Source organism: Ursus arctos, unplaced genomic scaffold (genome assembly GCF_023065955.2).
Source record: "Ursus arctos isolate Adak ecotype North America unplaced genomic scaffold, UrsArc2.0 scaffold_10, whole genome shotgun sequence".
NCBI classification, from domain to species: Eukaryota; Metazoa; Chordata; class Mammalia; order Carnivora; family Ursidae; genus Ursus; species Ursus arctos.
Window position 1 is genome coordinate 55,644,453 of NW_026622764.1, and position 18,706 is coordinate 55,663,158.

Below are 18,706 nucleotides of genomic sequence, written 5' to 3' on the forward strand. Positions count from 1 at the left end.
GCATTTGTTCATTTTTAGTTCATTTCCATTACAGCTCTGATTCAGCTGGGATTTTTTTTTTTTTTTTTGGTCGATGCCTAGTGTGCGAACAACTGGAACAGGCTCTCTCTTTCCTCCCAAATAACTAGCTCCTCCCAGCACACTTTATTGATTGTCCTTCATGTTTTTCCATGTTGTGGTAATACTCTCAATTATTTATACCACATTGTTTCCGTACCATTTGTCCTTGCCCTGGTGCCATACTGACTTGAGCCGTAGCTAGAACGAATTTACCGTGGCGGAGAAGCACATCCGAACAAAAAAAGAAATAGGATGTGCAAGGCACAGAGATTTGTAAAAGCAGATGGCTGGTAATGCATGGTTTGGAGGAATCTAAGAGTAGATATTGATGTGGAAATTGTAGGGGTTCAGAGCAAATGGTTAAGAAAGAATTCTTGAGACCTCTTCGGTGGTTTTATTAAAGCCACAGGACCTGTGGGCAGAAAGAGCTGCACTGCGGTTGTGAGGTTGTGATCAGTGACTGATTATATATTTTCAAATTGGGAAGAGGTTAGGGACAGCAGAAGCCTCCAAGGTATTTTGGAAACAAGGTCCAGGATCCTGAGCGGGCTCTTGTTAGGGAAAGGTCACTTATTACTGTTTAGTAAAAATTCAGTCATGAGACCCTTCAGAAGTCTATCAGTGGGCCATATCCTTAGGGGATGATTGCCAACATAGATCTTGGGGGCTAGAGATAAAGGAAATTTCCAAAGGAATTTTTGTATGTTAAAGAAGACTCACAGGATCCTGGGGGGGCGGGGGGAGATCCTCAGGCTAAGACAGCCTCTTGCCCTTAGCAAAATATTAACATAGAAGAAGCTGAGTTTCTAGAAGACTGTCACCACACTGCCTGTTTCAAGGACTTGTCAATCGCCTGTAAGTAGTAAGGAAATTTAATTTTTCTTTTGCCTTGTCTTCCATATCAGATATGGATAGTAAATGTTGAAAGTGCAACAGTAAGTGGCATTACTTAAAACAAAGCCTTGACAGGCAATCTTTAGGGAGGAATCACTAGCATCATCAGCGGAGACCACGTGTGAAGCAGAGACAGAATACAAAGGAACGCCCCTGGACTCAACTTCAGCGCCAGCACAGGTTCAGGGAGAAATCGGTGGCGGCCCAGGGGGCGGGGCAAACGTCACTTCCCCTGGCCTCCGCCGCGTCCTCCGCGCTATGACGACCCACCCGGAGCCTCACCCGAGGCGTCCTGGAATCGGCGTAGCAGTAGCGGTGACTAGCAGCCGGCATCCCCGTTGCGTCCTCCTGGGCAAGAGGAAAGGGCCGCTTGGAGGCGGCACTTTTCAATTTCCTGGGGGCCATTTGGAGTTCGGGTGAGCAGCCACAGGGGTCACTCAGGGAAAGGCCAATGTGCAGGGGAAGGGTGAGCGGGCTCCTTGCGTGCGTCCGTGCGTCCGTGCGTCCCTGCTTGCGCGCTGCCGCTGCGTCCCCTCGCGCGCTCGCCCGCTCGCCCGCTCGCCCCCTCGGGCGGATGCACGCCGCCCACCCCAGGTGCACGCTAGGCGGGGGCACCGAGCTGGGGAAGGAGGGTAAGAGCTGGCTGGGGAGTGAGTCCTACCAGCGCAGTCCTCTTCCCCGGGCGTCCGCTTGGTCACGGCTGCGGGCTGGTGTGCGGGGTGTGTTTTTCTAGTGCTTGCACGTAAGGGACGGAAAGTGGGTCTTTCTAAACTGAGCAGTCCAGTTTTGCCAGTGAGGACGTTTGCACGTTTGGGCTGTGCTTTAAACTTCCTCGCATGAGAATCTGTTTCCTGCCCGAGCAGGTTTAGTTGCACCCTGACCAAGCAGACGGGCCAGTCGAACTCTCTGGGCCTCAGTGTCTTCGTCTGTACAATGGGGAAGTTGAAACAAAGCACTCTTTAATGTCCCTGTCTGCTTCCGCATTCTGTGGTTTGATGATGGATCAGACCAACAAAGGAAGTTGGGCAGTTAAGGATCAGGTCTACCCAAGGGTGCTGAAAGCCAGGGATGGTGCTGAAAGGTGGGTTCTGAAGTGAGAATGGAGTTAAAGTCAACAGCGGATAAACAGCACCTAAAGCGTTCAGAGCCAGCACTTGTTTTTCCGTTAGTGTAAAAGTTTCAAACATACATAAAAGTAGAGTAAATAGGTGGTGAATCCTCATATGTTATCGGCTCTTTCTTGTTTCTTTATTGCTCCCTCTCAACAGACACACACATCCCTTGTTAGTTCTAGACTCTTCCAAAGGAAAACTCAGACATTTATTATACCACCCCTAAATAGTTCAGTATGTATCTCTAATAGGCTTTTAAAGAAACGTGAACACGTTTTCCCACCTTAACAAAATACCGTTTTCACACCTTAAGATAATTTTTTAATAACCTGTGATACTCACTCTGTACGTTTTCCCCAATTGTCTTGAAAATGTTTTTTATTGTTTTGTATCAATCGAGATCAAAGGAAGAGTACATGTTACATGTACTTTGGGACTGATAAATTTCTTAAGTCTCCATATCCAACAATAATCCCCCCCCTTTCCCTTTCTTTCCAAGCTATGTTGAAGAATTTGGGCCATTTGGAGAATTTCATACATTCTGACTATATTCTTCTAATCCACTTATTTGTTATAAAGTGCTAGTTAGAAGTAGAGGCTTGATCCTAGTTTCCTTTGTAATCAGACTTTATCTTTTATGAAACATGGAATTCTTATGATCTTTTAGCACATGGAATTTTTTAAATGGTCTTCAGGATTTTAGAGAGCATCAATAAGTTTATCATTTTTAGATAATTAACATAAGCCATCAGTTAATAACTAATAAAGTTTCAGACACACTATATTGTACTTTGTCAGATGTTGGTAGGCATTAGGTCACAAACTAAAGCACTAGTTAGAATGCGTGATTACTGGAGCAATGGCTAAAGATAGCTTAATAGTAACACAATAAAGCATTGGAATCTTTACTTGGATATCCAATGATAATAACCAAAATTGAGCTTCAATGAGCTTTTTACTAAGTGCTAGATATTATGCTAAGCTCTTCATAGGTATGCTTTCACTTATCTTTATATGACTGGTACACTGACTGGGCTAACTTTGATGGGAAACAAATAGGAAATGGCTTTATTTTCTCCTTCTGTTGTCTTTAAACATGATTTGTCTTTCCCTTCTCTGTTGCTCCAAGACATTTCCTGCAAATCCTATTCTTTTCCTGTCACTTGATTATAAAAATAAATCACATTATGATCCACTTCCAAGCATTTCCCCTGTAGTGGGGAAAAGGAGACAGGAGGTGGACCTCCTCCTCTTCTCACTGTTTCTGGTTTCCTTCCTACACCAGGATGTTGGGGAGGGACGGAGGGAAGGGGCCAGACTTTTTACATGACTAGTGCTGCTGTGATCCACCCATGGGTACCCTCTGGATAGAGTATTTACAGGTGTTCTCTTTTTCTCAGTGTATATTTGTTGGTTGTTTGGAAGTCCTATAAGGATATCTATATAGTACAGTTCTCTGACATAGGTGACCGATTTAGCTCTTGCTTAGCTTACTATCTTGCATTTTCTTTCTGCTGCAGTCCCCAGTAGTCTCTTGTAGCATCTCTTGGGCCCAGAGGAAATTCACAACAGAAAATAATGCCTTCAGTGTCGCCCTTTTTCCTTGCCCATTCATCGTGGGCTTCTCTAGCCAGTCTCCTGCTTTCTAGATTCTCAAGGTGAGAATAAGCCTCAGCCTCTGTATTCACATGCAACCCCAAACCCCAAGGGACATGTTTTAGACTTACCCAAGAACTCTTACCTTTCTACCGCCTCACTCTGATGCACAGCCTGTGAGTTTCCACAGCTCCGTATGTCTTTAACGGGGGAGTAACCCACCAGTATCTCCTTGGAAGTCCCACCCAATCTCTGTGACCAGTTTCCTTGGAGCACCTCTCACATGGCCTTGGGGCAGAGTTGTCCCCTCATCAGGAGGAAGGGAAACATTGCTACTGTGCTTGAAAATCCTTAACTTTCCTCCCTCCCAAAAATCTCCTATCTTTCTTATTATGTAGACTGGGTGGGGTGAAGATCAAAAGACTACTCCAGGCTTTGGAAACCTTTGGGTACAGATGCCATCTGTTTGCTCTTTTGCCATAATTTCTTTAGAAATTAGAGGTGCTTTGTGCCTATTGCCCTCAATTTTGAGGCTTAATCAAAAATTCTGCAACTGCAGGAAAAGACATCATCTGCTTCTTGACACACTTATAACAACCCAGTGAGAAGAGTGGCATTATCTCTTTATTTGTCCAAGGTAGAAAGTAATGGACTTTGAAATCAACCCTAGGTCTAGCTGCCTCCAAAGCCTGTGCTCTTTTTTTCCTTTTTTAAAGATTTTATTTATTTGTCAGCGGGAGACAGAGACAGAGAGAGAGCACAAGCAGGGGAGCTGCAGGCAGAGGGGGAAGCAGGCTCCCCACCGAGCAAGGAGCCCAATGATGCGGGACTGGATCCCAGGTTCATGGGATCATGACCCAAGCCCAAGACAGATGCTTAACCGACTGAGCCACCCAGGCATCCCAGCCTGTGCTCTTAACTGGTATACTAAACTGCCTCCTGATTGCCTACGGCTTCCAGCCATGTGAAGTAGTACTGAATTGGCTAAATGGTCTTTTTTTTTTTTTTCCCTCAATATGAAGTCCTTTTGGTCTTCAGATAACTTTGGATATCTTATACTTCAGATGAAGAGAATGTCAAAGGCAAGGTTGTTGATTGACTCTTTTAAAGGATGAGCCAATTACAGTTCTTTCTGCTTTACGCTAGAAATTCCTAGCTAAGAATTTCATGGCAAAAACATAAATTACATAAACAGAACTGAATTCAGTGGTGTGCTTCTGTTTTCCAGTGAAACATGGGAAGAATGTGCCCAAAGGGAAACCTGGGAAGAAACAGCTCTTCACCTGAAAAATGTTCGCTTTGCCTCAGTTACAAATTCCTTTGTTGAGAAAGAAAATTACCATTATGTGACCATACTAATGAAAGGAGAGGTGGATGTGACTCATAACCCAGAACCAAAGAACACAGAGCCTGAAAAAAATGAAGGTAGGAGAATTATATGTAATCATGCATCTTCCTAGAGAGGCCTATCATCGGAGTGTTGCAATACGTGGCCTTGGGAAGGGACTTAGCGTCTCTTCGTACAGAAATGTAAATATACTTAAATCCTGGAGAGGTAAGGACACGGCAGGAAAGAGAACTGGCTCCGAGCCATTACGACTTGACGTGCGTCCTGGTTTTTCCACTTAGAGGTTTGTAACCTTGGGCAAGTTATTAAAGTCTCTGGGCCGCTTTTCTCCTCTGTGATAAGAGTAACCACCTCAGATGGGTTGTTGTAAGGATAAAATGAGTTAATACGCATGAAGAACCAAGTGAACACGCTAAGTATTTAGTAGATCTTAGTTTCATTGTTAATGTTTGATTTTGCTTCAGACATTTTAAGCAAAACATTCACGGTGCCATTCTGTGTTCTCATGTGTAGAAAGGTATTAATGTCCTTGTATAGAGAGGGACTAACCGGACAAAACAGTTACCCTCGGTGTTGAGTGGAGTGCTCTGCGAGCTATAAACAACTGATATTATTTACTGCGTGCTAAGCATTGTCTTAAGGGCTTTGCATGTATCACCTTTCTTCATATTTCGTAAAACTCTATGACAAAGAGTAAAATATCTAACTTATCACATATATTGTTTGCCGTATGAAACCTGATCCAAGTGGCCTCGTGTCCTGAACCTCCCCTGTAAACATGTTATTTATTCTGTCATATGGAAGAGTCTTTTCATTCATTAAATAGTTCCTGAGTACTGTGTGCCCGTTACTGTTCTAGAAACTAAAGAAGCAGTGTGGGCAGAACACAGTCTCTGCCCTCTCAGACTTGACATTTTATTGGGGGGCGAGGGGAAGGCAAAAAATGGGCAGGTATTTTAAAATCATGGAAGGATAGTGGCACATGGGTGCTGCATCAGATAGGGTGGTCAGGGAGGGCTCTGAGGAGGGGGCATATATGCAGTGGCCTGGAGGAAGTGCTATTTCCAGAATGAATAAATCATCACTGAAGTAGTTTGCAGATTGAATTGATTGAATGAACAGACGGGCATGTTCCACCCGAAGGCCTGTTGAATCATATACGATTTTCCCCCCCTAAAACAGATAACTATTGAAATCATGTAAAGTGAGCTAGCGAAGTCTGAGCTGTTTTTACTCACTACCCTCTGACACCAAATGTGTGGCTTTTCTCCTCACACCAAATAATCCTGCAGACATCAGTTGGGTGTCTTACCATTCAGTTGAATTCTTACAATGTCTGGAGTTAGTATCAGATCCCAAAAGTTAAGGAGCTCAGTCCCTCAAGACTGCCCCCACTTCAAATGCCAGTCACAAGTCCTAGCCTCCTGGATTTCTGACTGCCTGGCTATAAATCGGGCTTCCCACAATCTCCTCATCAGGTTCAGTAATTGCTAGAATGGCCTGCAGAACGCAGGAAAACACTTGCCTTACATGACCAGTTTATGATAAAGGAAAGGACTCAGGAACAACCAAGTGGAAGAGAGGCTCTGGGCCATGTAGGTGGGGGAGAGAGGCAGAGCGTCCATACTCTCAGGGAGCACGACACCCTCCTGGCACCTTGATGTGTTCACCACCTGGGAAGCTCTCTGAATTCCCTGTGTAGGGTTTTCATGGAGGCTCCTATGTAATGGGACTACTGCATATTATTATTGCTACAACTGATGAAATCATTGTCTGCCGGTGATTAACTCAATCTCCAGCTCCTCTCCTCTCACCTCAGGTGGGATGTGGGTGGTGGGAAGTCTTTCTGGTCACCAGCCCCCATCCTGAAGCTATCTAGGGACCTCCAGTGACCCATCAGCTTATTAGCATAAACTCAGCTATGGTTGAAAGGGGTTCATTATGGATAACAAAGTTGTTCCTCTCCTCCCTATCACGTAGGAAATTACAAAGGTGTCAGGAACTCGGTGCCAGGAAACAGGGAGGAAGTCCAGATATATATTTCTTATATCATAGTAACACACAGAAACACCCAGAAAGTATCCAGAGGCCTTCAGTTGGCCTAGGGTACAACTAAAATCTTTCATGCCATAAGAAGGGAAAGTAGGAGAGGTAGGTGAGAAATGTACCAGGTTCCTGGGGAGAGCTTTCTACAAGTTCTGCTCTCTCTCACATCCTAATATCCTGGATAAACTGAGGACTAGGAGAGAGGAGAGTCCAGGAAAATAACAGTGGGAACAAAACTCAGTAGTCTTAATATCCTGAAGCTGTGGGAGGGACTTGATTACTCAGCTTTTCAACATTAGATTGAAGTGTAAATGTGCATATTTACACTTGAACACTTTTTGTAGGACTCAGTTTACTTTTTTTTCTTTACGAAGCAAAATACATTTCATATAACTGAATTTTTAAAAATTAGTTTGAGGCTTCATTTATTCAGGTAATAAGCACAGATTATTGTCATCTAAAAGCAGAACCCTAAACTTGGAAGAAATGACCATTTCCTTATTTTTATCTCTGCTACAGGCAAAAAAAAAAAACAAAAAACCTGAGACAAGATGAGACAAAATGATGAAACAGTTCGGTTTTGCATACTCAGTGTCCTTCCTAAGAAGCAGACATAGAAAGCATTCATTTGTAGAGAAGGGCTGAGGAGGAAACACGGGGGCGACTGACTGTCCCACCAGCTCTGACCGGTCACCAGCCAGTGTCTCTCCGGCCCCCTGCCCACCCCATCTCTGCAGGGATTTGCAGGGATTTGCGCAGCCCGCCCCCTGGTGCAGAGTGCTGGTCGGCCCCTATTTCTAGTTATCTTCCCCTGCCGTTTAGAAGGCATCTCAGGTTCAGTGCAAGCGTTCAGCTTCAAATCACACTTAATGTTTCTCCTTTACTGAACTGTGAATACATAAAGAGCAGAATTTGGGCTCATTCACCTTTGCTTGGCTTCTGTTCAGAGTTTGTTGTTCAGATTATGTTGAAGGAAGAAGGGAACGAGGGAATGAGGTTTTCAAATACAGTACCTAGACTGGCCTACTTTGAACAACTTCTAAAAGGCTAGTCTACTTTATGAAGTTCTTTATTAGGGTTTTTTTACTATACTATTGTATGTATTGTTTTTCTCCTCCTAGAATATGGTGGTTTTGAGTCCTTTTTTTACATGCTTTGTGATTTTTTTTATTCATTTATATAACTGTTCGTCTCCCTTCATTCAGTTGACCCTCTCACATGCTAGTCATCTGAAATCAAATCAAACAGTGTGATTTTATAAGGCCCAAGGTTACTAGCACCAAGTCAGATTTGACCAGATTCCGCTCTAGCCCTTAGTAACAATACAGCGGGAATTATTCTCACTTTTCTCCCCGTCGAGAGCCCGTGCTGATAACCGGCTGCAGCACAACCAAGGTGCGGTGGACCGGTGCTGGTGGTTTTATTTGCCGTGTAAACATGCAGTGTCTCTCCCATGTTCATCAGATCCTGGACCTGGATCGCCCACTTTAGGTTCCTAGTTAGAGGATCTTTCCTCCAGCCATCCAATTATAATCAGGAGGCCCAGCCAGATGCTTCTTGTTCTGGAAGACAGGATAAACTTTACAGACAGCTCTCTTGAGCCTCTGTTAATTCAGCATCTTGCAGCATCTTGTTGGGTGACACCTCTCTCTCTCCCTCTCTCTCTCTCTCTCTCCCTCTCCCCCTCTCGCTTTCCTTCCTTCCTTCCTTCCCTCTTTCTTTTAGTCTGTGGTCACAGCTGCTCATCACTCCTTCCTGAACTTGTCCTAACTTCTTGGGTTCTCTGTGCCCTGCCTTCTCAGAGTGAAAGTACATCCCTGTATTTTATAGGCAGAGAAATGCTTAGTGGAAGTAACTGCGCTTAAACAGAAGTACATGCATGTGGTCACGAGCAAAAGTAGCTTGAACATGGAGTGTACATCTTAATACTATAATATTTATATATTCACCTGTCAGAGCATCTGGGCTTCATGTTATTTACATCTGAAGATTTAATTTTTTTATGTATTTGAGAGAGAGAGAGAGCACTCGCGTGCGAGCCGGCAGAGCAGCAGAGTGGGAGGGAGAAGGAGGGGGAAGAATCTCGAAGACACTCCATGGTGAGCTCACAGAGCCCATTCTGGGGGCTTGATCTCACAACCCTGAGATCACCACCCTGAGATCAACCAAGAGTCGGTTGCTCAGCCCAGCCACCCAGGCGCCCCTCGTGTTATTTACATTGAAATCATCAGAGAAGGGACATATGGGTGGTGCAGTCAGCTGAGCCACCGACTCTTGGTTTCGGCTCAGGTCGTGATCTCCGGGTCTTGAGATGGAGCTCCCCCTCGGGCTCTCCACTCATCGTTGGGAGTCTGCTTCAGACTCTCTCTCCCTCTCTCTCTCCTCTCTCTCTGCCCCTCCCGCTCATGCTCTCTCTCTCAAATAAAAAAATAATAATAAAAAATCAATCATCAAAGAAAATACTGTTGCCTAGAATGGTTTTCTAGAATTTCATGTATTTCACAACTAATAGACACTGTTAAATCTTTCCTCTTTCAACGGATTTTTTAAAAAATCGGTCCCATCCATACTGTCTTTCTCTCTAAAGTATACCACAGCACAGAGAATACCTTTCATTCTCTTCACAGCTTAGCTTCCATTACCTTTTAAAAAGATGGAGGATAGCTTAGCAATGTTGTAATTTACCTTATTCTATAGGTGAGGGAACTGGTTTATTTTAATGTAGTGTCGTAACCTGTCGTATATAAAGTTCTGTGCATTTTGTTTAGCCAAATATTTAAGGAAAAATTGAATGGTCCTAAATCTGGATTTGACCATAATGGGGGCCCTTATAAACTTGGCTTCATGTTGAAATAACAACATGTTTTAAATGATCACCGTTCTGTTAAGATCATTCTGAACACAAATTACGTTGGTGCAGCAGAGCTAATGAATAGCATCCCTATTGGTAGCATGTCATTTTTAAATTGAATAAATTTTTTCTAAGGATAGGTTAACTTGCCAAAATAAATATTCTTTGTTTCCTTCCAGCTAAATAAATTGATTTGGTGTCTTTCTTTTCTAGGCTGGGAGTGGGTTCCCTGGGAAGAATTTCCTCCACTGGACCAGCTTTTCTGGGCACTGCGTTGTTTAAAGGAACAAGGCTACAATCCATTTAAAGAAGATTTTGATCATCTGGTGGGATACAAAGGACATCATCCATGGGGGAAGAAGAAAATAACCTGACTTATTTTAAGAAGACAAAATAAGGCCCTGTTAGAGAATGAAAAATATCTACATTTCAGAACAATTCCATTTTATCTAAAAAGTTCCCTATGATTGTCGGTTTATTTGCTGTCTTTTAATGTACCCACCACCCTCTCAGCCAGTACTTGGGGAAAATTTTCTGGCATTATGTCATGGATTGCACTGCAGACTCACTGTGATAAATAGTGATATTGTGGTAATTCTGCTTTCTGTATTTTTCTGTGATATTTACTGTGCAGTTTGTCATTACCAGCTTGCATGGAGTGGAAGGCAATAGAATTTGCCTTAGTGTTTCCATTCAAATAGAGATCCTAGTTCAGATACTAACACAGTATGCCTGTTGCAGAATTTATCCTGTTTGTTGATTTTCCTCCTCTGTTTTATTTAAAACAATTGTTTTGGTACTGTATTGTGACAGTCCTTGCGACTGGAGCAACAGGACAGGTCATTAGGGTATATTTCCCAGGGTTCTGATTCAGAACCTACCTCAAGAGAAGCGAGACAAACCGCCCGAGATATTATCCTGTCATTAACAGGCCATGTAATTTTGGATTTCTCACATAATCTCTGTGAGATCCAGCTTCCTTATATGTAAAAAAAGATTAGACTAGGGCAGTGGTTCTCAAGGTGTGGTCTGGGGAGGTCTGTGAGACTTTCAGGGGCACTCAGGGTCAAAGCTGCTTGCATAATACTAGAACATTATTTGCCTTTTCCACTGTTATTCGTTAGTGAGTGTACAGAGGAGCTGTCCAGAGGCTAAGTGACATATGATATTGTGACAGCCTGAATGCAGGAAGAAACCAGGCAAGCCTTATAGGATGAAACTCTTCCATAAGTTTATCTCAAATATAGTTGATTGGGAATTCATGGATTCTTTTTTTGAAATGTAAATTCAATTAACATATAACGTATTATTGGTTTCAGAGGTAGAGGTCCGTGATTCATCGGTCTTATATAATATCCAGTGCTCATTACATCACATGCCCTCCTTAATGTCCATTACCCAGTTCCCCCATCCCTCCACTGCCCTCCCCTCCAGCAACCCTCAGTTTGTTTCCTATGATTAAGAGTTTCTTATGGTTTGGGGCGCCTGGGTGGCACAGTGGTTAAGCGTCTGCCTTCGGCTCAGGGCGTGATCCCGCGTTCCGGGATCGAGCCCCGCATCAGGCTCCTCTGCTATGAGCCTGCTTCTTCCTCTCCCACTCCCCCTGCTTGTGTTCCCTCTCTCGCTGGCTGTCTCTCTCTCTGTCGAATAAATAAATAAAATCTTTAAAAAAAAAAAAAAGAGTCTCTTATGGTTTGACTCCCTCTCTGATTTTATCTTGTTTTATTTTTTTTCCTCTCTTCCTCTATGAGCCTTTGTTTTGTTTCTTCAATTCCACATACTAGTGAGATCATATGATAATTGTCTTTCTCTGACTGACTTATTTCGCTTAGCATAATACCCTCTAGTTCCATCCACGCCATTGCAAATGGCAAGATTTCATTGTTTTTGATGGCTGAGTGGTATTCCACTGGATAGCTATACCACATCTTCTTTATCCATTCATCTGTCGACGGACATCTGGGCTCTCTCCGCAGTTTGGCTCTTGTGGGGAATTCATTGATTCTTTAGGCTGGTACTTACCTCCAAGCAGGTGTGTTATAACTTCAGAGATTTACCACAAACCCGTAGAGTTTTTCTACATCAGCTACCTTAAATTTTTATTTATTTATTGATTGATTGATTGATTGATATAAAGTTCGATGATTCATTAGTTGCATATAACACCCAGTGCACCATGCAATATGTGCCCTCCTTACTACCCATCACCAGCCTGTCCCATTCCCCCACCCCTCTCTCCTCTGAGGCCCTCAGTTTGTTTCTCAGAGTCCATAGTCTCTCATGCTTCATTCCCCCTTCTGATTACCCCCTTTCTTTATCCCTTTCTTCCCCTACTGATCTTCCTAGTTCTTATGTTCCATAGATGAGAGAAACCATATGATAATTGTCTTTCTCTGCTTGACTTATTTCACTTAGCATTATCTCCTCCAGTGCCGTCCATGTTGCAGCAAATGTTAAGAAATCATTCTTTCTGATGGCTGAGTAATATTCCATTGTATATATGGACCACATCTTCTTAATCCAGTCATCTGTTGAAGGGCATCTCGGCTCCTTCCATGATTTAGCTATTGTGGACAATGCTGCTATGAACTGGGGTGCATTTGGCCCTTCTCTTCTCTACGTCTGTATCTTTGGGGTAAATACCCAGTAGTGCAATGGCTGGATCATAGGCAGCTACCTTAAATTTTTAATAGACTCATTAGGAGCTTGTGAGGTTGGTTGTTTGTTTTAAATTCACCCAATCAGACATGAAGGTTTATTCAATGGAAATTAAAAACTAACCCGGGCTCTTATTTATAGGAAAAGGGGAAAGGATAAGTTTCACATTAGAAGGGGATTGCGTTTACCCCAGCACCTAACATGCTCAGTTGGCATCCCATAATCACTCAGCAAAGATTTCTCTATATAAGCAGATGAACGGAGGAGGATTTAGAACTCTTATGTAAGCAGTTACTTCTTAGATGGTTTGAGAATTGCCTTTAATGGAAAAAAACTAATGCTGACTACTAGCAATATTCTCAAGATTATGTGTCGGCTACAGTTCCTGAGATACACCTCACCCTGCCAGGACGCTGGGGAACCTGAAATATCTCTTCATCTGTTTGCTAGATCAAGCCCTGAGTTGTCCTGTATCCCCAGTAAGCAAGTGCAGTGTCCTTGGAAAAGTATTCCCAGTAGAGCATGACGTGAACTCAGCCTCCCTTAGCTCCACTTGGAAGAGACAGTTCCTTGATAGCTTGACTGCTAGCTTTCCAAATAAGGCAAATGCTTTCAGATGAAATATTCTCTTTGGGGCAGCAAGGATCATATTAACTGGGAACTATGGAGAAGGAAAGCTTAGGGAGTCATCTGTATGGGAGAACACAAAGTCTTCCAACATAAAATCAATCACGTATCAATGCTGCCTTTTAAAAAAATAATAGGTTATTTACACTTAACCCCAAATTCCCATTCTAGATTTCCTCCCATTTTTATGTTTAAAATGTTTAAGTATTTGGCTTTTTGCATGATAATATTGCTCAATGTTCAGCATAAATATGATTAAACACCTATCACAGTACTTGGCACAACCTCCGGTTGGCTAACTAACTGAGGTAAATACACATGACAAAATTTACCCTCTGGCCTATTTTTGGTAGTATACCTAGAGTGACTTTTCAAAAACTTGAATCTGATGGTCATTTGTCTTGTTTCCAGTTGAGGCTGTTACAAACGAAGCCGCTGCGAGCACTCGTACGTGCTTTCTTTGGCGTTCACACGTGTATTTATTTCTGTTGGATGTAAACTGATGAATGGGTCCCAGAGTACATATCTTTGCTAAAGAAATCTTAATGTGCTTAATTTATAAGGTGCCTGTTCAGACCTGGCTGGGGTCTCTTCATCTGTTTATATAACATATGAGATATATATATCCTGTTTCTAGAATATTTTAAGAAACCCAAATTCTGAAATACATTTAGACCCCAGGGGTTGGGATGAGGGGTTGTAAAACTGTATATATAAATTCAAAGTGAGCGTGGACATCACAGTTTGATTTCTTTCAGGTACATGTGAAATTCCCTTTTCTTTTTAATCAATCCCCTGCCCTATCAACCCTCATAAGGAATCTATATCCCTTCGTATTTTGCCGTTTGGGTTTATTTGTTGTCATGTTCTTTGTGTTGCTTTGTGAGTGAAACCACATGCTTCCCTGAGGGTAGAGGTGCTGAGACCCTTGGATTACGAATGCAGTGCCCGAGAAGGGCACTCAAGGCTTTAAGGCCTGATGCTCAAACTTGGTTGGAAGGATTATCACAGATTTCCAGTCAGTAGGCAAGGAGCAGATTCCCCGATCTGCCTTCTAACAGCCACCCTGTGACTCTGAAACGCTTGGATATGGCCACACTTTTGAGAAATACCCACTTTCCAGTTTGCAGTGTAACCAATATGGCCATTGTGCTTTGCACAAACTTAACATCCTTAATATGGGAAAGGCAGCTGTAGGATACTAATTTTAAACGTTGGACACTTTGGAATGGAATCCTGTTGTAATAAATCTGACCAAATATCAGCATTCCTATTTACACTTAATCAAAATGAAACCCTATTGTTACACTGTAGAGACTGGTACAGGATGTTCTTTGTGTGCAGGTTAGAAGGAAATCGAGCAGAGGGAATTTTGAAAAAGCCCATTCTTAGAGCACTAAGCAGTGTTTCTGGAAGAGGTTTTCATACCAAACCTGTAGCAAACTGTTTTCAGTGGCAGAGAAATGAGTGATGTTGGGTGCAGGGGAATATGCCACCCCTAAACATGCCATTTTGGCATATTGATTAATTTTAATTAAAGTTACTTAAGAAACAGCCAGTGCAAGGACATTCTACCCTCCTTTGTCTGCCTGAAAGCAGGAAATATATCTCCCATATGAAAGGTACCAGGAGTTAGAGAGACATGCTTATCACCAAAGATAGGAAATTTAGCAACAAGAAGACTGTATAAATATTGTTACTTCTTCACTAATTTATTACCCCAGCCCAAACCCCTTTGTCTTGTCAGTTCTTCACAGATTTATTGTTTGTCTAAAAGGTATAAAAGATGACTGTATTGGGCACTTCTTTGATTTTCATATTTTTATGGGCTCCCATATTTACAAATTTAAATTTGTTTTTCTCCAATTAATCTATGTCGATTTAGTTATTAGACCAGCCAAAGAACCTAGAGGAAGGGAAAATTTTTCTGCCCCCATATGGGGCATGCTCATTTTAATAAAGGTACAATGTATTTGAGTCTCAGACTTACACCGGGATCAAACAGTTAACTTTTCAGCGTGGAAAAAGCAGCAATCCAAAAAGCATGGCATTTCTTGTTTTTGTTTAAACATACATACAAGCTTTTGGGGCGCCTGGCTGGCGCACTTGGTTGAGCAGCCGACTCCTGGCTCGTGATCTCAGGGTCGTGAGATTGAGCCCTACATTGAGCTGTGCACATTGGGCCCTGTGCTCAGCATAGAGTCTGCTTGAGACTCTGTCCCTCTCCCTCTGCCCTACCCCCTGCTCTCTCTCTCAAATAACCTTTAAAAAAATAAGCATAAATAATAAAAATGTAGGCAAACTTCGGTTTGTACTTGATGAGACCCAAGTGTTTGAATATAACATTTTTGGTCATATCTTTAATTGATCATAATATCTTTAAATTAACACCTATATATGTATTTATTGATTTTTGAAGACCATTCCGGTCCATGCTACAACTCTTGGGAGGTTTTTTTTACCTTCCTTTGAGAAGTCAGGGTGTTGCAATAAGTGTTGAATTTTGAACGTGTCCTTATGTTTTATTGTACTTGCCACTATTTGGATTTGTCTTACTGATTTGTTTATGGGCGTATTATCTGTCCCCTCCCCTGCCCCTCAGCCTCTACAAGTCCAGGAAGGCAGGCTCTCACTGTCTTATGCATTGCTGTACCCTTAGCACTTGGAAGATCCTCGAACACAGGAAAAGATGGGATGAAGGGGAGGAGGAGTTAGCCATGGCGGCTCTGGACTGCATTGCGAACAGTAAATATTCCTTCACACTGACCCCACACCGGTCTAGGAGGCTCACAGCCAGAAGCACCAGTCAATGGGAGATGAGCATAGTTGAAACCATATGATCGCTAGTACTAAAACTCTTTGACTTTATATATCAGAAGGTAAAGCACCTAAGACATTTAAAATGGAGGTTTCAGCAAAAGATGTAGAAGACAGTATGCCGTATTTAAGGAATAGAAGTACCCATTTTGTAGTATCAGATTTCATTTAAATGGCCATAAAATCAGTTGTTACAAAGAAAATAATTTTCCCATACATTGTAATTAGGGAGATCTAACCTGGCCAAAGATTTGGTCTCATAAAGACTGCTGAAAAAACTGTTAAAATGATGAAACAACAAAATAGTTGTTAATTGAAAATATTAACCAAATGCAGTAAAATGGTCTTAAGTGTATATATTGGCTATACAAGGCACCTTAGAAAAGACCTCATATATGCCAAATTGAATCTAAAATAAAAAAGGAAAATCTTACTAGGATAAACATTCATTAAATATTTAATTAAGTTTATACAGGCCCTTGGATGATGTAATGGGCTAAATTGTGTCCCCATACGATATTGTGATTTTGGTCATCTGAATTTCTCATATATATATTTGGTTTTTGTCCAGAGTTCCTGGCTTACAGCTTCTAAAACCCTTGTAATTTCCTAAGTGCGGAGAGTAATAGTCTTTTGTTATGTTAATATGGAATTGGGTAAGTGCCCGGAGGCTGGTTGCCAATGGAGCCCAGTGACTACTGTGCTTAGAGGGTTGGAACTTGCAATCCTCCTCTGGAGGGGGGAGGGGCCAACAATTGAATCAATCTAGTCTAGGTAATGAAGCCTCCATAAAAACCCAAAAGGGCAGAGTTCAGAGTTCTGGGTTGGTGAACACATGATTTGGGGAGAGTGGCATGCCTGGGGAGGGCATGGAAGCTCAGCCCTTTCCCTCCGCTTGCCCATGCATCTCTTCCATCTGGATGTTCCTGAGTTGTATCCTTTTATAACAAATCAGGAATCTAGTGAGTAAATGCATTTCCCGAGTTCTGTGAGCCATTCTAGCACATTAATCAAACCTAACTAAGGAAGGGCTCTGGGGAACCTCTGATATATAGCCTGTCAGTCAGAAATACAGGTTAACGACAACCTGGGCTTGGAGATTGGCATCATTGTCTTGGCACATGGAGTGAGGAACCGAATTCTATAGCCAGGTAGTGTCAGAATTGAATTGAATTGTAGGACATCTTGCCGTTGTCCAGAAAATTGCTTGTTGCTGTGGGGAACGACCCCTCCCCCAAACACACATTGGTATTGGTGTGGAAACCCTAAACCCCGATACCTCAGAATGTGACTGTATTTGGAGAGAAGGCCTTTAAAGGGATGACTAAGTTAAAACGAAGCCATTAGTGTGTACCCTAATCCAGTCTGTCTACTGTCCTTATGAGAAGAGGAAATTTGGACGCACAGAGACACCAGGGCTGGGGGGTGGGGTGGGGGGCAGAGAAAATGTCATGTGAGGACACAGAGAGAAGGCAAGCCGAGAGACTTGCCAAACTTCGCTCTTGGACTTCTAACCCCCACAACTGTGGGAAAATAAATTCCTGTTTAAGCCAGGAGTCTGTTACTTTGTTATAGCATACCCAACAAACTAAACTGAACAGGAGGCCGAAATATCATGGCTTAAGGAACTGTATCAGAATCCACAAATGTTTGCTATTGTGGGTTCCCACACACTTTCCATGCCTGCCATCCTTGAATTGCAGCTTCAGCAGCAGCAAACCCATCTTGTAGAAAGGAGTCCAAACTTTTCCATTCCTTGGCATTTTAAAACGGTGTAAAGTTAACTTCTGATGCAGAAAACAAAAGAATGTTAACATGAAAATTTTCAAACATACCAGAAGCAGAAAACAGTACAGTGAACTTCCATACATCCTACACTCAGATTCAGAAGGTGCCAAGACTCTGCCTCATTTGCTTTAGCTCTCTCCTTTCCACCACCTCTTCCTTGGCACTGTGTGTGTGTATGTATGTATTTTTTAAAATTAGGCAACCAGTATTTTACTATACCACAAAAGACACTATGTTATGACTGTAATTCATGTATATTGGAATGCCCTTGAATTCACAATACAAAGTAAAGAAATTGAACTGAGATAATTTATACTTCGTTAGAATTCCAAACTAGGCTACTCATTTCATTCCTTGTATTATTCAAGATATCGATCTAAAAACGTAATTTTGTTCCCAGGAAACTGCTGAAGTTGGGAGACAAATGTTTTTCTATAGAGGTCATTTCATTTAAATGAAAAAGAAAAAAAAGAAAGGAAAAAAGTTGAAAAAATTGAATTCTCAGTTCATTGCAAGGATGTAGATTACTAAAAACTATATAGCATCTGAGGAAATACACATTCTTATTTTTTAAAATGTACACAGGTGGATCTTTAAAAAAGACCAAGAACGTATCCAAAAATGTTAATTGATATGATCTATTGGTACAAGGCTAGTTTTACTTCCTCCTTTGTAATTTACTATATTTGCTAAATGCTCCACTATGGATATTGTATTACTTTTGCAATCTGGAAAAAAAAAATGTAAAAAGTACATGAAAATAAATCAAACTGTAGTGGTATAAGCATATTACTTAAACATGGAGGTTAACCATCAGAAGTTAAAAGTGGTTAAAAGTGATTCCTTCTAAATAAAATAAATAAATAAATAAAAAGAAAAAAAAAAAGTGATTCCTTCTGGAAAATGCAG

General features: G+C 42.0%; 1 protein-coding gene across 1 annotated transcript; it reads left to right on the plus strand.

Annotated features, from left to right (window-relative positions):
* The first annotated feature begins 1,178 nt into the window (after nt 1-1,178).
* NUDT15 (nudix hydrolase 15) lies at nt 1,179-11,587 on the plus strand. The gene is made up of 3 exons (XM_026493272.4): nt 1,179-1,370; nt 4,891-5,087; nt 10,121-11,587. Exons 1-3 carry the CDS (start codon nt 1,213-1,215, stop codon nt 10,279-10,281), a joined length of 516 nt encoding a protein of 171 aa, XP_026349057.1. The 5' UTR covers nt 1,179-1,212; the 3' UTR covers nt 10,282-11,587.
* Nucleotides 11,588-18,706: the final 7,119 nt, after the last annotated feature.

Excerpts from the sequence above, each read along its gene's own strand:
- NUDT15 (XM_026493272.4), top strand. The coding sequence starts at position 1,213 with ATGACGACCCACCCGGAGCCTCACCCGAGGCGTCCTGGAATCGGCGTA. Across the intron at positions 1,371-4,890 it reads GGGGGCCATTTGGAGTTCGG|TGAAACATGGGAAGAATGTG; the intron begins GTGAGCAGCCAC and ends TCTGTTTTCCAG. Across the intron at positions 5,088-10,120 it reads AGAGCCTGAAAAAAATGAAG|GCTGGGAGTGGGTTCCCTGG; the intron begins GTAGGAGAATTA and ends TTTCTTTTCTAG.